The 24,502-nt window shown below is 36.4% G+C and overlaps 1 protein-coding gene across 4 annotated transcripts in view; it reads right to left on the bottom strand.

Annotated features, from left to right (window-relative positions):
- Positions 1 to 1,133: 1,133 nt before the first annotated feature.
- NXPH1 (neurexophilin 1) overlaps positions 1,134 to 24,502 on the bottom strand; it is a 144,208-nt gene continuing 120,839 nt past the window's right edge. For all 4 annotated transcript variants that reach the window (XM_050311435.1, XM_050311425.1, XM_050311453.1 and 1 more), the window contains one exon: positions 1,134 to 3,065. In XM_050311435.1, coding sequence (XP_050167392.1) covers positions 2,304 to 3,065 — 762 coding nt within the window. In that variant the 3' untranslated portion in view covers positions 1,134 to 2,303. The remainder of the gene's footprint in view (positions 3,066 to 24,502) is intronic.

The following is a 24,502-nucleotide window of genomic DNA, read 5'->3' on the forward strand; positions in this document are numbered from 1 at the left end:
TGTATCTTAGCATGTTTCTGAGTGAGATCAGAATATGGACAGCATGGTTTGGACAATTTCTTTCTCCAAATCTACACAGGGTCCCGGCTCACAAGTTTGTCCTGGGAAATGTCATACATAGTGAAGAAATTCCCACAAGCATATCTATTCGAAGAAGCCAAAGAAATAATAATATGGAAGTCTCCTCTCCTACTCACACATCAATGGGAAAACATTTATTTTCAATAATGTTATCCACTTGTTTTATTTCACTCTCATTTAGAGTCTGCACATTTCAGCAAGAGAGGTCCACAACTGGAAGTTGTTTCGAACTTTTCACTTCTTGAAACATTAGTGGAGTGTTTATTGGTAATTTGGAGGAGCTATTCATAATACTGTGCATAGTTGGAAGCTGACCCATATCTGCATTCACAGTTTTGACACAAGAGCATAGAACCTGTGGGTAAGGGAAGGAGGAGGGAAAAAAACATTGCCAGGAATGATAATTCTGAAAGATATGATAAGAAATACTGAGTTATTCTTTGGGCAGCCTTCTTTTAGGCATGGACTTCTTATATTTGCTGGTTTCCTGGACATTGGGCGTAAATTATGCCACTATGTACACACACACCCTATATATATATATATATAAAAGCTATGAGCTTTTTGTTTATAGGAAGAAAATTCCCTTGTACCATAAAAGGGATCTCTTCATTCCATAAAGAGAGATCAGTACCTCAGAGGAGGCTAGAATTAAGGCAAAGACAGGCCTGTGGACACAGAGAGTGGCTCCATGTTTTCCCACTTCTCAATGACAACGGATCATTTTAAACAAAGCCCTGCACATGTAATTTGTTATCCAAGTGGTAGCTTCTGCTCAAGTTAGCAAGACTCTTCAGTAGTAAGATCTAGTTGCTAGAAATAGGGCTCAAGAAATGTTTACGTGTTCAACATATATATGTATTTGCACACACACACACACACACACACACACGTACATATGCACACAAACATGCACACATACAAATTTATAGATAGAGATATATATATGTGTGCATATGCAAAGAGACAATATTGAAAACCACATTAGACTTGGAGTGTTATCCGCTTGTCAGAACCATTTAAACTACTATCTACGCAGTACATGTTGAAACTCAACTTTAAGATTTTTTATTTTTATGTACAGTTCATTTTTTCTCTGGAAATAAAATATCTAAATACAGACAGACTGTAATGTTGTATATGTATAGCTTTCAACAATACTTTAGCTGAATAAATGCTTTGTACATAGTTCTGTCTTTTAATGGAGTTTACAGCTACATTGATAAAATGGATTCCTCATTTCCTTGATTGTTTTTAACCAATAACAAGCAGAGAGACAATTACAAGTTAATATTAATAAGCAGCTCAAATTACACTGGTTAAATTATATACAATACAAACCATTCATACAAATGAAGACTAGGATATTGAATTTGTTACAATATTTTGTAATAAAGATAAGACAGCCACTTATAACTTACATGTTCTCCGCCAGGCATTTTCCTTCTTAGAGATCAATTACAGTTTTTAAGTAACTCAGCTGGGCTAAACAAGTTTAAAGAATCAGAGCTTAAAGAGTCAGAGAAACATGAAACCAGTATGTCTGCTCACATGTAAATTCCAAATGTTTGCCCATCTTTACTAGAAACAGGCTCACTCCATGGAAAAAGAGCCACCTAACACCACCTCGAATGTGCCTACTGTATGCTGGAAAAAAGTCATGACGCTTTGCTGTGTTCATATAATAAGGAATACTGAACTCTAGACACACATTTTTCCCATTTTAACAAGTATTTACTCCTACAGTATTATTTACCAGTACAGCTACTTCAAGCAGTAGAATGTATGAGTGGGGATTATTGATTGGCATGTACTCGAAGGACTTTCAAGGAGATTTCCATAACAGTCTGTGTTAGAAACCTTGTTCTGTCTAGTTAATCCATTTTGCTTGATGAGAAGTTATCCTTAAACCTTAGACATGAGACAATGAAAGCTTTCTTAATAGGAATCTCAGTAATGTGCACTGAAAAGTATGTGGGTCTCTGTGTACATGTATGGTTTTATTTCAAATCCATAGTGATTTACACCTAGATTGATACGTGGAGCTGACTGGGCAAAAATTACATTAGATTGTTTTCCACTAATGTATTTGCAGCCATTTGACAGCAGCAGCAGCAGGTAGACACATTCCAGGCAATAGATGTGGCCTTCCTCCTTGAGGTTACAGACCTGTCATATGACCTCTTATTCCTCAGGCTTCAGTCTCAGACACAAGTTGGTCCTCACCCTGATGGGAAGTAGGGTGTGTCACTGTGGTAGTTGTAATCAGGACACACCTTCTGTACTAGTTTATAATCTGTACTATAAAAGGAAATGTAAATACAGATTACTTTAAAGGGCTTGGAGCAGAGCCATGATACGTGGCTCTGGGTCTGCTCCTGATAACAGGTTTTTGAAGGGTCATAGTTGCAGAGTGTGTTCTTGGTAGCCTTGTCAACCTTTTCATACTCGATTCGACAGTTAAAGGACTTGGAATCTTTGGCATCAATCACTGTCTGTTGTGCCAAGTCAAATTCCACTATTTTTGTAGGGGGCACTAGGCTCACAGATACATTCCCTTGACCAGTGGAGTTATGCCTGAAGTAAACACTAAACGTCCCATTGCCATGGTCAACGATTTTCCCCGTTATTAATAGATTTAACTTCACAGTCTTGATGTTGGAATGAAAATCTCCCCAGCCAAACATTTTCTTAAATTTCCCAGTCTTGACGATGGGCCGTCTCTTTGCTCTGGGTCGAGGCTCTTGCAGATCTGTGGAGTTCCTCAGCCAGTCCCAGAGATCTTGCTCAGAATAAGTTTCTGGGGCATCGTATCGCAGGTCCAAATCTGTATCATTTTCCTTTCCACGAAAAGTCTGTGACAGCAGTCGGCTGATAGACAAGTCTTTGCTACTTTCTGTCCATATGTGCTTTAGTGTGGATTTGGAGCTTCCTGATTTTAGTAGTTCTGTTTTTCCTCCATTCGTTAAATTTGCACAGGTAACCTGAAAAAGAGGGGAAGAAGGAAAAGATATATTGAGATATGTAATGCTACCACCTGAGACCAAAATGACCAGATTTCAAAATCATAGGGAATTTTTTTCTGAGAAATTAAATTATATCTCTCTACTCAGTAAACCATACCAGAAATGTTTCTTTTCCTCTATTTTCCAAGTAGTTATTACTTAATTCTCCTTTGCCAGTTTTTTACACTGCCCTTCAGATTTAATTCCAAGACATTCACAATATTCTTCTGTTATGATGTCTGTAAGTGATGAGTATGTAATGAATTACTACAGAAAAATAAGGTACACAGCCTTGTCATCCTTCAGTCTGTATGTGGCTGTACTGGGCGTTTCAGAGTGAAGCATTCTGGTTTGAATGTTCTCTCTGCAAAGTAGCTGTGTCCTCCACTATCCGTCACATTCTTTTTTTTTTTTTTTTGCTGCCCCTACTGTCCACTGCCAGGGTGCTGTCTTGGTGGTGCCAGCCTGACCATGCTCAGAGTCCATGTCATTATGAATCTAATAAGAGTAATATAATTTCCCTACTCCTTTTATGAGTACACATTGGTCTGCGTTCTTGACTGGGACCCTCAGTCACAACTACAAAATAAATAAAGAATAATGAAAATTTTAATGAGTTTGGCATCAACAGCTGTACATATCGTGTACTCCACTTCAATTAATACAGGACGAGTCACAGCCTTTTTTTATAGTCCCTTACAGACTAGCTACTGATTTGCCTTGTCTGTATCTAGTATGACATGCATTTCTCCTTCCTCACTTCATTTCTTTGTTCACCATTTCCTCCCCAAATCAAATAGTGATCTGTGTAAGACAGAAAGCCTTTTGTATACTTACAAGAAAAATAAGGCCATCAATTTAAAAGTACTAATAAAAAAATTTAGCAAAATCACATTTTAAAAGAAGACAAAGTCTTGCACCAAATTCCTACAAAATCATATATTTCAGACATAGTTTGTCACAAAATTTACTGTTGGAGTAATTTGCCTTATTTATATTTTTTCTCTTTGCCTTAATTGAGTGAAAAACAGAAAACAGATGCAGGCTCGCAGCTGTCTAACATGCAGCACTGGCAGAGAGCTCTGATGGAGTGTAGCAGGGAGTGCTGGAATTGGTGGGGCAGCGGGTGGATGGAAAGGGGCTGACAGCACGTATTATTCCATTCCCCCTGAAAATTTTCACCACATACACTGCCCCATTTTCTAACATTTACACTGCTCTGAAGAGGCCATCATGTTTCTTATTTTCATTTTCATGGTTACATAAAGAGATTCTGAATATACCTCTTTTATTTCCTCTGATTTATGTGCTTCTATCATATTTGCAGTTATATCTTTCTCTTCACTTAAAAATTAATTGAGTGCATTCCCTACCCAGGAAACCCATTGGAAACGAGATAGTATTTAAATCATGTCCCCTCCCTACTGGTATAACTGGAGGTATATGTCACAGAGGATATCTATCATAGCATGGCCTTTTCATTTCCTAAAAATTCTGAAATTGAAGCATGCTTTCATTAACTTCAGTAGTTTTTCAAGGTCAGTTGAAGGCATTTACATAAAATCAGTTTAAATTCCTTAATACACTGATTAGATAGGAGATATGCCCCCAGCCTTTTACAGTAAATAAATAGATAGTTAAGTCTGTCACATCCCACACTATACGTCCCCAGTGCATTTCAAGTTGGTGGGACAATAAGGATAATAGATAAAATATGGGTTTAATTCAGAATTTTGGCAAAAATATTACTTCCTCCTCTTTTGAATAGACAGAATGATTAAACACAGACTAGCATTTTGATAGCCAGTTCATAGTTGCATTTTAACATCAACACAGTGAGCCAGAAGAGAAGCTGTAATAAAATGCACTGATGGTGCACTGGTTAATGAAGCAGCAATGAAAATGTCACAGGAAGAGAGAAAGAGACTCAGAATATATTTTTTTCTGTGGCATATGGGGAAAGAGGGCAAAATAAGAAAAGAAATGTGGTTAAAAGGAAAAATGTGCCTGTCTAGCATGAATCTGTCAACATGCTATGAATCTAAGCAGTTAGCCAACAGAGCTAGTAATCTGTTGGTAGGATATAGACTGCTTATCACTCTAATTTTCTTTGGTCACAGTTTTTTTTTTAATCTTTGTTTTCCTTTCTTCATCTTCAATCATCTTCATCTTCAGTGGTTTACATTTCATAGGATTACACTACAACTTCCATGTAACAAGATGCAAGAGTATAAGAAAAGCCTGTGAAAAGAGGTGTCTTTTTTTTTTTCAGATATATAAAACTGAACATTCAGGAAAGAAAGGAGATATTTTCTTAAATGATTGCTGACTGATCCAATACATTGAATCACATTGAAAAAGTGTTTTTTTGAAAGCCAGCATATTTCATGGGAATGGATGAATCAGATTCCATGCATTCTATGCTGCCTCATACCTGATCTAACAGATACAATTGATTGTTACTGTCATCGATTTTGTAATACCTGAAAGACTTCTGGTCATGCAGTTAGCCCCGAGACCTCGGTTTGTGATTTTCAGTGTGGGGAACTGGCTGCATTCATGATTAAAGGCCTGAACCTGCCCTCCCGAGTCAAGTGTCTGTGTAAGCACTAAAAAAACAGCCCACGAGGGTTAATAAAAAAGCTCTACAATTCATTGTTCTTTGCTAACATTTTCCAACCAACTGCTTTCTCATATACTGTTAGTATACTGTGTGCTATAGAAAGTAGCTATATGTATCCTCAGAGACTCACACACCCAATAACACGGAGCATTGCTGTGTAATAGAATTTCTGCAAATGCAGCACTTTTTCACACAAATTGATCCACAATTTTCTTCGATCTCTCTTCTTTCCAAACACAAGGCTGCAATAATACAGGAAAGAGCTTGCAAATGCATGAGATTTTGCACTTAGTGTGAAACTGAAACATAGACCTATTCTAGCAGTACATGGAAAAAGAGCCAATTTCAAATGGATAATAAAACACTGAGCAGCCTAAATTCTATAGAGGTTTTTTTGTCCTCTTCCTTAAGGGTATCTGCATATAGTTCAGAAACTTGCATACTCTACCTCATAAATTAGTTCACTATAACCAGAGTTGCCTTCTTTTCCACAGCCATGTGTCACTCCTAAAATTAATAATTATGAAGTTTGGCCCACTTGTAATGGCTCTAGCTAGGATAGAGTTAATTTTCTTCATAGGAACTCATATAGTGCTATGGTTTAGAATTTTGATCCCAAGGCTGGTAGCACACTAATGTTCTAGCTCTAGCTGAACAGAGTTTCCCCAGCATCAAGGCCTTCTGTTTCTCTCTCAGCCCCTCAAATGAACAGGCTGGGGAGGTGCACAATGGAGAGGGAATGGACACAACTGAGCAGGGAACGTGAATTAACCAGAGAAATATTCCATAATATGTAATATCATGCATAGCAATTAAAAGGAAAACTGTAGTTTTAGAGTGGGTTAGCCATCTCTTGTTCAGAAACTGGCTGGTCACTACTCTACCCTTAGGAGTTAGTGAGTGTTGCCTTTGCATCAGCTGTTCTGGTTTTTCCTCTTTCTCTTCTCTCTTCTCTTCTCCTTCTCTTTCTCTTTCTCTTCTCTTTCTCTTCTCCTCCACTTATCCTTCACTTATTAAGCTTTTCTTTATCTTGACTCCCAAGTTTTCTTGCTTTTATTCTTCCATTCTTCTGCCCCTGTCCCACTAGCGAAAGGCAGAAAGCAAGCAAAGACCTGTGAGGTGCTTAACTGCCCAGCTGCCCACCAGTGCTAACCCACAAACCCAGTGCAGTGTAATAAATCAGTGTTGCAAGAAGGCTGAGGAGGGGAATTTCCTCTGTGACTGCATAACTAGAAGTGGGTTTGAATGATGATGATGGCAGAAATGTCCATATAGAAAAATAGTAAAGAGCCAAAAGATCTAGAAATGCTTATCCAAGGATACAAATGTCATTGGAAAATAACTCATTAAGCATGACAGACTGACATTTGGTTCTGGTCTTGTACTTTTAATAGAAAGTACGTATTTCCACTACCTAGTAAAGTCTACCGATATCCAAAAAGTACTAGGAGCTGACTGCTTGGTAACTGTTTTCCAATGAATAATGAATAATGAATAATTGCTAATCCATTTCTTCTGCTTCTTCTATGAAGAAGCAAAGATAGTGGTTTCACTGGGCACAACATCCCAAAGCATCATTAAAAAAGACAGAAATTGATCTCTAATCAATTTTTGAATCCATTAAAATAGAATACTCCATTCTTTATCTTTTGTTTTAAGGGTGAAAATTTTTTTGTGATGACATCATTAAACACTTTTTAATGAATATATGTAGTTCTTTTAGGACTTCCTAAAAGATAGGCAGTTGATTTGTCTCAGATATTTTGGAATTATCTTCAAGACACTGAGCCCTTAATGTTTTGTAGGTAAAACCTAAACATTTGGTGCAGAGAAAATGAAGTTGAAAAAGGATCTTGGGAATCCATGAAGGTGTCAAGTGATGATTTAGGCCCTCTTCTCAGTTTAAAATCAACCACAGGTATATTAACATTAATTTAAGACTGATTGATTAGAGATTAAAAAAATTAGTAATTTAAAAAGGTACAGAATGCCTCTTGATTTCTCACTCTTTTCTTTTTATTCTAGCTCTATTACAGTTCATTGCCTATAATTATAGTATTGATTTAGAAATCATGCATTTATTCCTCCAAATGTATGACTACTTGAGGGCAAATGAAAATGTAAACAAACAATCTAATACTCAAGGTGGTAAATATCTCTCTTCAGGTAAATAACTAATCAAAACCAAGATTGTTTTTGCTGGCATAGCACTGTAAGAACTTGGCAGTATTTGTTTGCATACACTCTGTATAAATGAATTCAGAATTTTCTTTCCTTGGTAAGATAACTCAGACAAGAACATAGGGAGGAAAGTACTGATGGACATTACAGTAAGCTTAGCCATTATCAAGGCAGGACAGCACTCAGGAAATTTTCAATGAATCCCATGTCCTCCTATTAATCCTGTTCATGCAATGGGTGAAGGGAAATCTGGACCTAGTTTACTGTTCTATTCAGATCAGTTTTTCTTCCTATACCCGTCTACACATTGTACAAAGTTACAGTGGTATGGAAATATTATATTCAGTGAATAATTTCCAGGTAAGTCAAATTCAATATTCTACAGAAATTTGATGATAAAGAAAGAATCTGAGAATGCAAGTTGATGGAGATATTATTATAACAAGTGGGTGGAGGGCTGTAAAACACCCTGAAGGACTTGTACCTGTTGCAAACTGACACTTTTTTGAAAGGGAGGACAAACACAAAAACCCACACATTATTTCACAGAAAAAAAAAATATCCGGTGTTAACTTTCAATTTTTTTTTGCTGCATGACATGAAAAAACTTTAAGGATGTGGGTTGGTCAATCAAAAAATGTAAACTCAGTTGAGTTGGACAAATGGAACAGTAACTCCTGATCTACTGTGTCAAGTGAGAAAGCAAAAGTGGCTCTGCAGGATTAAACCAAAGACTCATTTAGAAAAATCTTCTTCTCTCCAAAAGCAACTATAAGAGATGCCTGGAGAAGCACAAGAACATGGCCTCCTAAGTTCTTCTCATCTGTCAAATAATTCTACTTTCCTCTGCTAGGTATTGTTTCTGTATATGTTTTCTGTTTCAATAGACTGCTTTTCTGTGCATTTGCTCACTCTGACCCTTAATAAACTTTTAACCTCCATAACGTACTTCAGCAATGTGTTCCACTGCTCTCTTTCCTCATACAGTCTGTTTTGAACCTGGCTCCTGATGCCTTCTTTGGAGAATTTTTCATTCTCCAGATGGAAAATTCAGTCTCTACCCAAATTTCCCATGCTCCTCCTTACTTTTCTTTGCTGGTACACATTAAACTTTTCTCTAAAAATACTTGTGAGTGGAAAATTTGATGATTTCTAGTTACATACAGAAGCTTACTTCTAGCCCACTATTATGTCTCAGCTGTATCCATTCATAATAGTAAACAAATATTGATCACTTTTCCAGCCCTGAGCCTCCAGGTTCACACAAATAATCCTTGTACATAAGAATTCTATACTTACACCTTTGAATTTCTCTCTGAAGCCCTCTTGGTTTCACTCCCAGTTTTGTCTTTAAAATGAGAATGGAGCACGATATTCAAGATGTGTCAGAGCCAGGGTCCAGTATGATGGCAAATATGACCTTCCACTATTAGTTCAGTCTTTTTTCTCTACTAATTCAAAATATTTTATTTGGGTTTGATCATTAATGAGCACTGAACAGATGTTTGCATGAAACTGACAACACTAAAATTTCAATCCTTATTATATATGGAGCTGGGATTTATATTTATAATATGTTTCACATTACTTGGGCTACCACAGAATTTTGTTCCATAATTTACTGCCTATTTACTAATTCTGGTAAGATCTTTCTACCATTCCTCACTCTTTTTTACTCTGAAATATTTTGTCATTAACAAATGTTCTCACTCACCTTCCCCTAGTCATTTACAAAAATATATTGAACAGTAGAGGTCCTTGCTCAGAGCCCTGCAGAATTGTTGTGCTGACCTCCTTTCATTATCAACCACAGAAAAAGAGACATCTGAAGTTTTCAATAATACTTTTTAAAGTAAGCACTTAAGATCATTCACTTCAGCATAAAAAATATGATTTGTTATCACATAGAAAACAGAGGAAGGTAATATTTTTTACTGTCTTTAAGTTAGGAAATTGAACTTAAGATACACTGTTACTACAATTTTTGTGTAGAACTTCCTTAGGATTTGTAGAATTCAGATTAATGCTATCGACTGTGTTCAGCTCAGCTTTAAATTCTGTATTTTTCTTGTTTTAATCTATGAGCTATCATTCTTGCTTCAAATGGCCCTCGTTAAAACAAAAATGTGGCTACCTGAGGTTTTTTCATCATTCACACAACAGCCGTTATGCAAAATGAGAAGGCTGATATAAATTCAGCTGACAGCAGCTGCATAAATTCAGTAAAATCTAACGTCACTGAAATGAGAGCGCCTATATCAGTTGATATCTCTTTGAGATCTGACTAAGAATCAAAGACTAATTAGAAAATTTGCACCCACGGAAAGATGAGGGCACTTATAAACCAACACTGGTTTTTTTGGAGCCATTATAATTCTTAACAGATGTTATCATAAAATATTAAGACATTGCAGTGGCTGCTCTGCAAAAGAATAAAAAATAGCAAAAGTTAAAATTTTACAGTGTTTTCTACCCAGTGTAAATTGCCTGTTATAAATAGATCTGAAAGCTAGGAAGTCTCAAATAATTTGCAGGAAATACAAAGGTGACAAAGCACCTTAAGTGGTTGGTTCCAATAAGAATACTTAAGAACTACCATATGGAATTTTGCTTTAGAGTTTCATTTTCTCTCCCTTGCATTCTTGTGGACTGTGGCTTAAGCTGTGACACTGTCATAAGCCCTGTGAATGGTAACAAACTGATGAAAGAAAGTGGTGGCCTGCCACCTGTTAGGTCCTGATCAGACAATATTCTGTGCCAGCCCAGTCCATGATCGGCGGCAGGAATTACCTCACAGATTACCTTTTTCACCTGGAAATCTGGTCTGAGGTCTAAATTATTCACCTAGGCTTATTCCATAATCAAGAGGGAGAGAGAAACAGAATGAACTGCCTCCTCTACCTCCATGAGGTACTGATGAACCTTCAAACCTGCATAAATGCTCTTCACCTAGATGCCTAATGGTGACCAAGAATAACCTGACCAATGCTGCATAGTTTGCCCTGTAGAAAATAATAAGGAGAGAACCCAAAGGCTGCAGGCTGGAAGAAGGACAATGAATGCTCTATGTAAATGCCTTCTGAAATGCTCTACTCATGTTCAAGTCCACTATACATCTGTAAGTAAGCATGCTGAAGCCAATGATTGTGTTACTCATACAGCAAGGTGTGTAGGTTTGCTAGTATTGTTCCTACTTTTAGATACAGGAAATTTCCCAGTTGGGGGTTTCCGTTAAGAAACAGTGCCACTTTGTACTATTCTGTTATCTTTTGAGTTTGATTTAATCATATGAAAAATTTTCACAAGTATTTAGAATCTGAAAAATTAGTCTTACTGAGTTTCTTTTGTTCTCTAGTGACTAAAAGAACTTTAAAAAGGCTTTAAAAAGTGTTTAGTCGTCTAAGACAAATAGGTACTCTAAATCAGACTTAGATTGTAATTACAGAGACATTTCTTCTGGTAGCAGTGCCCTAACTGATATTTTTCTATTTCTCCTTTTTTTCTCTGCTTCATTCTTCCAGTGCTGCCCTCTCAGCTGTGGCAGTCAGCTTTTTGTAAGATAAAGACTTTCTTTATCCTTTCACAAATTTTTGGAGCGGAAATTAGACTCAGAATTAAACATCCAGACTCCTCTATGTGCCCAGCGATGACTGGGGACTTTGAACCAGGGATAAAAATCACATATCCACAATAAGAAGGGATGAAAAGCCAGCCCTACAAAATGTTCCACCTTTTTTTCTAGAAAGCAGGGGCTAAGATAGGCACTGCTGTCACCCTTGTCTTTCAAAGAAGGAAGCTCACTGGTTTTTTCCTTCAAAAATGTAGCTTTGAGAGAAAAAAAAAAAGCAAGTGATTGTCATTGTCTATTTAATTTAAGAGCTTGAAAGCAAGTCAAAACAAAAGTCTGTCTGGTCCCATATTACACCTCCAACAATGGCTAAAAGTTGGGTTTATCAAGGAATACAAAATCAGGGAGAGAATATACTACATGTACCAGAAAATCTTTTCCATTTTCAAATCTTTGCAGATCAAGGACTTCTTAAGTTGGGTATGTGGCCGTGAATTTAATAACTTTCAACAAATATCTCTTACAAGAACTTGTCTGTTTCTCTATGACACTTCCAACATGTGAAATACCCTGAAACCAGCCATTCCTCATCTCTGCTTCAGACTCTCTGAGAATCTTCTCCTCCTGTTTGTTATGAACAAGTCACATCCCAGCTTCACCTGATGCCACCTAAATTTTTGTCCAGTAGGCCACAAAAAAATCTATCTAGCAAGGAAGCAGCGTTTTTCCTGTGGGGTTCAGGTAGAATTTTGGTGCCTAGATGCTCAGGACAGGCAAAGTTGTGAAAATTTATGGTTGGCACTAGAGGAGCTTCCTGGCCAAAAAATAAGAAGGTGTTGTCTGAGTTACAGGTACTTCCAGAATTAGGCAGCTCCAAAGGTGGTAGTCAAAGGACAGTGTAAAAGTGTAGGTTTGGAGTACACAGGAAACATGGAATACATCCAATCAATTTATGGCCCAAATCCTGACACACCACTAAAGTCAATCATAAAAATTCTAGAGGAGTAGAAGTATGAAGATAGTGTGGTATTACATAGCTTAATTTTATTTTCTTGCCCAATTAAGTTAGAATGGAAGGTGTTTGGTTTGTAAAACATCATTTCTTTTTCAATTTAGAAAACATCATAATATCATATATAATTGTCTGTGAACTGAAGGACCAAATGAGTTGCAATGCTCTGTGAAAACCTTCACATTTGAATTTTACAGCTTTCTGATTTTTGCCTTAAAAGAACAGAAAATCAAACCAAAATATTTCTAATAGCAAAGATGCAAGTAAATGTATAAAGATTTGGAAAGGGATTGAATTATAATTGTATGAAATATCCTATTAACTCTTGCCCTAAGTTTTACATTTTTAGAAAGAATTTAAACTAAACTCTTGAAGCCTGCTGTCTATGTTGTCATTACAGGTTCTTTACTTCGGTGGATTATGACTTTAGAAAATTCAACCCATCTCTATTCAGCAGGGGATTAAACTTCCATGGAATAAATTAAAATGGGTTAAAAATGTCTAACAGAGTTTTAAGACCCCTGTATTATGCCAGTATTACAGAGTGCTGCTAACTTTGAAATGAAAGTCTAGCTAGGTAAATAAATTTTGACAAGGATCTATTGTTCTTGTTCCACATTCCTATAAGCCTTCTTTTATTAATATTAGCTTGCCATTTTCTGCATACATGTAGAAAGTAATATTAAATAAAATTAGATTTCGTACGAAAGGCCACAGAGCAACATTTTAATCAAAATTTGCACTATAGTTTGCTTTATATATAACACATTGAAGAAAGTGTTCATTTTCATAGCAGTAGACATATCTTCTGAAGAAGGTGAAAAAAATTATAACCTGACATATCATTGTACTATATAATGGACAAGACCACTGTACACTATTAGCATACTCTGTTAGTATTACTAGTTTTCTACATGGAGTTTCCAATCATCCACTGTCAATGCAAAAGTTTAATAAAATTAAAAGTACCAAAGAGTTTATGGCTCTGACACCCCATAGTTTTCCAAAGAAAAGCATTAGAATGTTGATACAGCTGAGTCACTTTCCACATAGATATATTCATGGGTATATCCTAGAAATATGAATTTGAACAAAGATGTCTTTTAAGGAGATTTAACTCCCACTGATGTTGGCAGAGTGCATATTTCCACACAAAGAACTTTTATATGTAAATGAGATGTTTGTGAAATTAAAAAATAAAAAAAAAAGGAGGGAATTCCATAAGTGCAAGAAATTCTATTGCAAAAATATAAGTTTCTTTCATTAAAATTGCTTGTTCTTCACTATGAGTTATGTGTTTGTTACAAACAGCTGAGTACTTCAGGAAAGGCATCTTAAAAGCACAGAGGAAGTTGTTCCAATGTTCAATCAGAGTTTGGCATATCCCTGCTAACTTTCATGCCTTCATCTTCACCTTATGCCCTTGCCAGATACACATACTGACTTCTCAGAAGCCTTCTGTGATCTCAGAGAAGAAGGTTTTCTTCTCTTTGAATTTTAGCAAGATGTAGCAATACATTCCCTTTCTAACTGTGTTTGTTTGATAGGCATTGATCATTCATTCATTTGGTCAATGGATATCAACATCTATTAAAATCCATCTCTGAGGAAAGAGGTCTATTTCTTTAATGTTGTTCTGGTAAGGCAGGGAAAGATAAAACAGCTATTCTATTGCAAGCGTACTCAATTAATTTTTATTGAGATTTCTTGATGGTTTTGTCAAGGGCTGCTAATTCCAACAGGGATATGCTCAGCAGTAAGCAGCATGTGGGCATCAGCTCTGCTGAACAAGCCAGGTGCTGCACATTGTTTTCCTGGCTATGACATACACAAACATGTTGCAATGCTCCTGAAGTGCAAAGATGTCAAAGAAATTCGGATTGGCCTGTTGGAAACCTGGAGACACCACATTACATGTTTACAGGATCCAGGCAAAACTTAGTCTTGATCCAAATCTGAGCAGGACTATTGTCAGTGTACATTTGCTTAGTTGGGATGCAGGTAAACCAAGTAGCCTCAGTAAAAGTACTAGTCCCACTTGCTTACAGGGCTGGTCTTTCTGTGGCTGGACACAGGTATAACAGGAGACCTATTATGCCATTAAGAGGAATAGAGCTACAGAGCTACTGGAAGGCCACACCATAAACCAATTTCTCTACTTCCTATAAACTGCTAACATTCACTCAATATGGTGCTTCTCTGTAGTGGCTATCTCTGAGCTTGCATAGACCTTTTTAAGGTCTGTGGTACCTTCCCATGTTGACACAGACATTGTAAGGGAAGCTAACACAGCCAAACAAAACAAAATAGAATACCCAATAGAAAAGCAACATTGTCTCTGCCTGATAGTAGTCTTGTATTTTCTCCTGCTATAGTATCACACCTAATTAAAAGTGAAAATTAATAGCCAGCAGGATTAATCAAATTCCATATGCAAATAGCTGGCTCATGAGAGCCATGGTCCAATTGCTAATACTATCGGTAAGGTCATTAATTTAAATTGAGATGAGTTAAGAGTCCTTTGGGCATTGACACATAAGTTGAAGGAGGTTATTCCTTGCTAAGTTTTTCACACTGTAACAAAAAAGTTAGGAAGAGAATACGTGAGTATTGCTTCAGCACAACAGCTTCTAGGATGGGTAGTGCTGCGAGCTTGCCTGTGGAGGACCATGAGTCTTCTCCTGTAACATACAGTACTTCTGATACATCACTTCAAATTCATATTAAGATGTACTGAAGTAAGTTAAATACAAGATTGTTCAAGGTCTAATAAATTACATCTTTGGTATTATTTTATGCTTGCTGACTTTTGCTGAGCACCTGCAAATTACAGAAGGACTTTTCTGTTTTTCAAGAGAAATTTGAGTACCAGTTTCATAAACCCTTCAGAAACTTCTCCAGCCTTCAGAAAAAGGTCAAGACATTTCCAATTAGTGAGAAATACTAACTCAACTTGTAAACAGAAATACTGGAGCCCTGTAGCAGTGGTTATACTAGTGCAAATGCAGTGCATTCTCAGCTTACCAGCTCTTCAGCTCACCTCGGAACTAGCTCCAGTCTTGATCTACCACTGCATGACTAGAAAAAATGTAGTCTTTACCGGCAAATTGTAATACAGTGCTGTACACCTATGAACTTTCTACAAACGCTTATGACTGAAATATTTGAAGTTTTATAGTAACAGAATCACTGCAGCATAATAAAGCAGTGATGGCGTTATATTACTTTTCCTACATAAAGAATAAAAACAAAAAATTTATTACTCTGACCTTGTATTATAAGGACTTCTCAGATATGTAAAAAAAAGTGCAACTGACCTATCAAAATAGCCTTAAACTAAAGGGGAAACCTGCAAAGCTTGGTTACCAGAAGGTTGCTTTTAATTTAAACAGGACACTGGAATCTGATTAAGGTGGAATCCCTACAAGTTTGGGCATCATTGTTTACTCAAGAACATGTTTTCATATTCTTAAAGTGTAACAAAATTCAGGGTTCAGGGAGAATCAGGTATTATTGGTCCCAAATCTGCACAAGTTAGGAAATAGAGTGGCACAAAAAAATGGATTCAGGAACAGGGACTTTTCACACCAAGTTCCAGAAATCTTTCATCTTTTTTGACTGATGGTGGAGTCCATTCTGCTTTGACCCCTAACTGTTCTGACCATCACCACCTTGACCACACTGACTTATTTGAGCCAATTCTATCTGCAGTTCCACTTGTGCAGCCTCCTGCATGAACAGGATTTCAGTGGAGCGATTCAGACAGGAATTAAGTGCTTTACCTTTCATAGAATAAACATTACTTCAAAGACAGGTCTAGATCACTGTTCATTAATATATTCCAATGTCTGCCCAAAAAAGCAAATAACTTTTTTCCATTGTCTCATTCTCTATATCTTTGTGGCTGAGCAGCAGCACAAAACAATTTAACATTAGCAAGCAAATTTCATTTGTTACCTGCCAAATGCTGATAGAAACGATAACTATGAAAAAGCAATAATATCCTCATTCTAAGGCAATAGGTAATATGTCTTTGCTATAATATAGGTGCTAAATAACATTCAATGAACTCATAAAAGCATTTAATTTAAATATAAATGCTTACTACTTCCATTTTTCAAGTGTAAATGACATTTCCACTTGTGTTTCTCTTAAGTGCATTTTTGGAATAGACATCCTTTCAGAACCTACATTTAATGTTATACATTATTATTACTATTACTACAATGCTCACAAATCTCGCTGTGGTCAGGGTTAGGGTGTACTAAACATATACAGTCACCACCCTAGAAAGCTTTCTCACGGAAACAGATTTGGCAAAGGTAAAGCTAAAAGAAATATTGGTGATGTCCTAAACTCAATTGCAGAGCTGAGTCAGTACAAATCTCTGGACTTTTCTTTCCCATGTCATACCCATGATGTAGCAATAAAAAGGCTGATTCCAATAATTGGTTATACTAATTTATTATATATAATTGTTATAACGCCATTAGCTGTTTTAAAAAGATACAGGTTCAAGGAAACAAAGTCCACTCAGAAGTGAGTTGTGTTACTGATCTCACTAAGTCCTTGTTAACAAGAAGCCTCAAACCCACTAGTAGACCAGTTTTCTACAGAAGCATGGACAGCTGTCATTGGTAATAAGAAAGGTTTGACTTCTTTCTCTGGTAAAAAATGATAGTGAAAATAATTATACTAATATATTGTATGATTATTTTGTTACAATGTCATTGGAAGACAAAAATAAAAACAAAACCAAACCAAAACAAACAAAACAAAACAAAAACAACAAAAAAAATTGGATTCACAGTTCAGAAGACATTACAGATGTCTTCCAAAATGTGAATCCCTCAAGTTCTCTTTCATCTGTCAGTCAACAGCAGCTCCGGGTAGTCCACAAGCTTCGTAGTGAATAACAAGAATATTTTTTGATTTTTTATATTAACTGAGTAAAAATCTAAGGATAAAATTTTTGTAAACATACCAGAAGCCAGCAACATCCTACTCATTTTATTCAAGTTATTAGTTTTCTAAAGTGCTTTCTTTCTTAGTTTGCTGTATAGATATCTAAGACAAGGGAATTTAGGACAAGAAGAAAAGTCCACTTGGTACTTGCTACAAGATCCATTAAGCATTTTATCCACCCACTGAATTTTTTTTTCCCCATTCATCTTATGGATTTTGTTGCTAAAATATGGAAGAATTTTCATCTAGTGGAATCCAGAAATATTCCTAGATGAATTAATAGAATAGATTTTCTGGTAATTTCAGAACAGCATGTACTCAGATTTGGTCTAAATTGCAGGACTATGAGAATACCAAGCTTTGGAGTTCAATATTTTGTTATAGCATTATAGTAACCCTAAACAAATGTCTGAAGCCTAAATCCCAACCCCAAACCCTAAATCAAAGTCCATAACATACAACCTCTCATATACCTTAACTCTAAGCTAGCTGATGCCCAAGAAAGAGAAGGGCAGACCTTGTGTGTACAATACACATCATTTAGCTATGTTATACTTACCCTAAAACTACTCGTGCATTTTCAATTATGATTGTGTACTTTGAGTAATGCAGAATAGGATCTTTTGCCAGCTTCATTAATAATGAATAATAATTTTATAATAATAATCTTTCAACAGATCCATGTCAGATTAATCCAGCTGAGAATCAACCATGTATATTTAAAGTTATCAGATAAAACCTGTCAGTGTTAAATTGCAGGTTATCCTGCATTCAGAGCACTTCAAATTATCTTCAGCTTTATTTGTGGTCCAAAATATAATTTGATATCACTCAGGATGAAATATTTTCAAACAGAATACAAAAATCCCAGACAGAGAGACTGCAATTTCAGTTTGTCCTTCAGACTCAAAATGGCAGTAATTTTTGTTATAGGGAATGGCAGTAAAGGCCGCACGGCAGTCTCGGTGCCTGTTCAATTACTGTCCATTCTAATCAGATTGCTAACAAGGGATCATTAGGAGTTTGGTGTTTATGATGTAAAATATCTACTAGGAATTGGATTTTGATCGTCACTTCATTTTACATCTGTTTCCTGCTAACCAATGGAACAAAGATTGTTAATCACTCTTGACCTTTCCTGGACTTGAACTAGTAATTTAATTGCTAATCCCTATTGAGGGACTCTGGAGTACACTATAGAGCCCTTGAGGCATGCAGTTTGACCCTCTGTGTTCAACACTGGTTTTAACCAACAACATCATCAAGAATATGCTCAGATTTGACAATGTTAATTACAGCTTTGGCCATAGTTTCCAGATGAAGTACAGAAGAAACTGTCTAACTAGGAACATTAAAAATATCTGCTGAGCTCTAGGTGGTTCTACATGAATCAAAAAAGTATCTTGATCCAAGAAGCTCTTGCAGCCAAGAAGATTTTGCAGACTCACACTACTGCACTGTCAATTTATTCCTAAGAAACGCCCAACTCCTGGCAATTAGAATTCTTAAGGGGCTGGTCAAAATCTGTTAGCTTTGGCTTGTTTCAAAATATTCCTGCAGATGGTAATATAATTCCAAACCAGCTGAGATTCACTTTGTGTTGAATTTCACTCTAAAAAAGGATCATACAGCAAAGAGAGGAACAAAAGGTTTTCCCCTCCTCAAATTTCAAGCTACAGCATGAAGAGCATTTTCTTTGAGTCATTCTTCTGAATACGAACAGATTATTCTAAGTTCCATATCTCCAAATCTAATCTTTTTCCCCGATTATTTTCAAATTTACATTCAATTATATTTCAAACTATCATTTACTAACTCAGAGAAAAGAAAAATAGTGGCATTATGATTCAACATGCATTCATGTCTTATTGTAAAGCTTAAAAGTGCGGGAACATGAACTTCTACCTGCACATTGTTTGCCAGATTAAAATGGCATTAAACTGATAATAATTTTCCTGTAAACGCCAGTGCCTAGTACTGTTGCAGTTTCATGCTTCTTACAAGTGTTTATCAATATATACTGCTTTTTTTACACGTTTTAAGATCATATTTGTAACTAAGCTCGGAATCACATTTCTGTTTAAACCTGCCTGTTGAAGATTTCTCTACTGGGTTACATTTACTTTTCTGTAATACTTAGAGCACATGATCATTGAAAACTGGAATAAGGTGTCTACTGGCCTGACATTGTACTGATTAACATCTCAGACAGAAATATTAGCAAGGTCCCTCAAAGCAGACAAACTGTTGCACATGAAACTGTGCAGAAGCTAATTAGATCTGCCCATTGGAAGAGCTTATTAACTTGATCACTGTGCTGAGCTCTTTGCTTACTGGTTCAGGAGACAGCTTGTGCAGTTATAACTTAGAGGTCTGCACGGAATTTGTTATATTGTCAGGGCCCTCATTTTCTTCATCTATATCCACTGAAAAATGTAAGTCTTCCAAAGTAAATACAAATCACAGTAGTTGTATGTGTTCACTGGAGGGAGTAGTTTCCCATGTAAACTGAGTTTAACCATCACAGGGGGCACCTGAAAGGTACCTCTCAGTCTGATGGGCTACCAGCCACTCAGGTTGCACCTCAAGGCAGAAAGAGAACTGGTTTCCTAGTATGCAATTTATAGTACAAGTTGACTGCACTTTAGTGGAGTTACTCCAGAACTACACTGTCATAAACAGAAGTTCTAATCTGCCACACATGGTTACTGAACAGACTATCAATAACAACTTACTAAAATGAATAATTAATGTTTGTAAGGACAGAGAACATTTTCCATTTCCTGATGTCTTGGTCATACTAGGGCAGGCCTACACAAGCAACAAAATTTATTTTAAAATAAATATTTTGAACAGTTTTAGCCAAGAAAATATAAAGCTCTCTCTGCTCTAAGATCTCAGCAAGAGACACATGCACGTCCCCACAGAAAGCTGACTGAGAAAGTGTGTTTTGTGTTGTGTTGGAAATATTTACTTGACAAAGAAATTTCAAACTTTCATCTAAAAAATCACACACTGATCTTTCTTAAGCACTTCAAGGAACCAGTAAAATACAGCAAGAGCGATGAAAAGACTCAGTACTTTTGAACCATTCCCAGCCCTCTTTCTATTGCTGCAGCTCCTCCAGGAGGGCACCTTGCCAGCTTCCACAAACAAATCCCCAGCACAAGGGGATGGAAGTGAAGTATTGGATGGACTCAGTCAACAGGAACTTGTGGCCAGTATGCCAGGCCACCTGTTCTAGGAGGGATGGAGCCATGGAGAAGGGTTGAATTCAATTTCCTTTGCTATTCTCTTTGCACAGCTTCCCAGCATTTATCAAATCTCTGCCACCTGGAGAAACTCTCTTTACAGCTAGCAGAGAGTGGGGACAATGGAACAGATTGTGTGTTTCCCCACCCCATACCGTATTCTTAATCTTAAATCACAGAATATCCTGAGCTGGAAGGAACCCACAAGGATTATCAAGTCCGACTCTTAACCGTATAGCTCACACTGGGATAGAATCTGCAATCCTGGCATTTTGACACTGGAAACCCCTAAGTAATGGCTACAAACATTACAATGGAAGTACACATTTTTTTCCTCTGAAGAATGAAGAAATTTCTGGCAAATTAAAACCAAAAGAAAAATAACAAAAATATTCCTCATTCATTTCTGTGAAAATTAATTAAAACTTTGGGGAACTGAATTAGTGAAACAGTCACAGTCCGGGGGGCAGTCTCTGTCCATTGTCTCATACTGTTTACCATACTAAAGCTCAAAAGTTTGCAGAAACTTAAAACGAATCACTACCAAAACTCTCCTTCTTAGTTATTAATATAGTCCAAAGGCAGTGATCTCAGCAACAAATCAACAATAAATTATAGCACAGATAAATGAAAGCCATATGAAAACCTTTTTTTCCTTTACTTGTACCATAAAAACCAATAAATACTTCCATATTATGGAAAGATATTTACATGATTCAATGCTAGTATTGACCATTTATAAAACATAACAAAAATGAATTATGTGAATCTTGTTACACTATGGGAACACAATATAAAAATAATATTCTGTTCAAATACAGCACTTTTTGTTAAAGATGTACAAGAACTTTAAAATAGAATCAAGTCTGTCTCCTACATAAGAATTATCAAAGTAATGAAAGTTAAACAATTTTCTCAAAGCACCCAAAATTGTTCTGAATGCCACTTTGACTGCAAAACTTTAACATCACCAAAATCAATCCAAGAAGAACCAAGGACAGTTACATTGCATCTTCAGTGAGTGTAGTAATTCAAATGTGGTCCTAGCAGAAAAGAACAGGAAATAGAATTTGTTTAAGTGGGATCAATTTTAATCTAATAAATATCTGCTTTGATCAGAAATTCAGGAAACAATTCCAAGATTCAAAATAGAAAGTACAAATAACTAATAGCATATTTTGAAAGGATATGTGTAAATTGAAATCCAAATGATGCAATTTCCCCCAGTAAACTACCTGAATTTAACATAATGAAAAATGAGAAAAGACAGACAAGAATACAAAGCTTTCCAGTGCTGGGCCATCACTGGCAAAGTCACAGAGAGAAACAAGGGTTTATAGTGGGTTTGGACCCATGTGACACTTTCTGGAGAAGCAAGTTTTTATTCAGAAAAGGAACAGATGTTTTGGCAGATAGCATAGAAAGAATCCTGTCAGAGACTATAAACTAGGCTTGAAGGGAAAAAAAAGAGTCTGAAAAAAATGTGAAGCATAAAACAAAAGAACCAAAAATGACACGGATAAAATAGAAATGCAGAAAAAAAGACAAGGGCTTTGTTAAAATTGAAAAGAGAAAGTAAATGTGGTAAACTCTTTGTAACTTTGGAAGAAGTTTTAAGGCAAAAAAAATGAAACTTATCTCTCTTCCACTGACACAGCTCATTGCAGCATGAGACTGGGAGATTAATTTTATAGCTGCAGACAGAAATCAAATAAAAGGAAGAGTCAATGCCCTTTTTAAGCATCAGTAGAGAAAGATCACAAGTACACAGCCAATATTAAAATGCAGCCAAGGTTTATGGCCAACATTTAAGTAGATTTGTACTGGAAGAACAAAAAATAACCAACCCTGTAAATGGAGATGGGCATACTACCACCTCACCTGCCCTGCACCCAGAAGTTTTCTTCTTTCATTTCTTGGCAATAAAGAAGCTCCTTCTGTAACAGACAAATATTCTTAAGACTTGAAATTCAAACTCACCAAGCCAATTCCTCTCAATACCCTCAGTCTTCATAAAGAAGTGCTTTGTCAAGAAATTCTCAGCCTACTCCATTCTGAAATCTACTGCTGTTGGACAACAGCATTTTAAAGTCCTCTTTAACCTTCAAGAATAGCCTTTTCTGAAAAAAATACACCTTTTATCAGGGTAGCAAAGCCAGTTAGGCAGTCCTGCCATGTGCTAAGAATGAAGACCCAGCAGAAGATACTATGGTACATCTTGGTACAGATATCTAAGTAGCAAAAAAATGCAGCCATATGTGAGGTGTACTCCCAGCTGTGTGTCTACTGTGATGACACTGATGCTTACAAAAGCGTTGACAAAGGATTCAGATACTGTATGTCAGTTACCACAGTTAGGTCCCTCACACCTATCCTTCTCATGAAGTAAATTCAAGACATCTCAAGACCACTTGTGCATAAGCAACACCAAAGAGTTACCACAGGGAAAAAAGCAAAAGCATAGATTTTTATGACAGAATACTGAAGTTCACACCTTAATTCCACCTCAATAAGCTTCCTACATCCCAAAATGACACTCTCTGGCCTGCAGGGATGCAGTTTAAGGTAGGGCTCCTGAAAATATCTAAAAGACTAAACATAGCATTTTAATTTTGTCCTGAATAATTTTTTGTTTTAATTTTGTCCTGTTTCTATGAGGGAAGACCCATACAGTAACACTGACTAGATTAGAAATTAGAAATGTAATTAGAAATGTAATTAGAAAATAAATATCATAATGAAAGCATTACATACATTTGTCTTTTGAATAGTAACCCCTATATTAAATCTTAGAGAGGTGCCCTTTTTTGCACAGAAAGACATACAATATGTCTGTAAAAACAAGAAACCATGAGAAAATTTACAGTCAGAGAAATGTACAGAAGAAGTGCAAGGAAATGAATACAATATCCCAGTAAAACTGACAGGAAGAAATAAGAAGGTTCATCTGGATAGAAAATTGACCATATAAACATTTTTTGCAATATATATTTCCATCAGTGGCTTCCATTTATAAAGTTCTCCGTCTTCAGTCAAAACCAGATTTTCCTGTCTGATGGACATGAAAGCTCAAATCCACCTCTGCAAATTAACTATGTTCTTTCCACTTCATACATCAACCATTATGTGCAACATTATTTCTGGATTTGTATCTTAGCTTACAATTTGATGATTATGGTACATCAGGGAGAAGAGAATGCACCTTGCTCTGCCACAGCAACATTTTTATTGACTCAACAGTACTGAACGGGGAAATTTCTTTTTGTCAGCAAAGTAAGCAGGTCTGACTTGGAAGATTTAAAGGGTACAGGTCTGGCATCAGTGATCAGCTGATGCAATGACAATGGGATGGCAAAAAGTGTTTTGTCTAGGAAGCGACTGCAACTATTTAGTAGCAGGCAGAAACATTTATCGCAGAAACATTTATCGCAGAATCACAGAATATGCCAAATTAGAAGGGACCATCAAGGATCATCAAGTCCAACCCTTAGCTCTGGCAAAAATGTGTTTTTTCATGAAAGGAGAGACTTTGTACACTCTCACCACCTACACACTCCCTCACTTTAGGTCTATTATTCATCACTAAGAAAGAATATGAAGTAATCTCCACAATAGTTCCCACTGACTACATAGATTTCAGGGTTTGTGATATATGACCAGTCCCCCCAGGAAAGTCTATAGCCTCCCTCTTTAGTCCTTCAAATTCCAGAACTACTGGACAAAATACAAAGATGTTTCAGGTTACTATCTCAGAAATTCTCTGAGGTATCTAGCAAGGTATCCCCTCTGAGGTATCCCCAACACACTCCTCAAAAT

Source organism: Myiozetetes cayanensis, unplaced genomic scaffold (assembly GCF_022539395.1).
Source record: "Myiozetetes cayanensis isolate MyiCay16 unplaced genomic scaffold, myiCay2020 scf1, whole genome shotgun sequence".
NCBI lineage: Eukaryota > Metazoa > Chordata > Aves > Passeriformes > Tyrannidae > Myiozetetes > Myiozetetes cayanensis.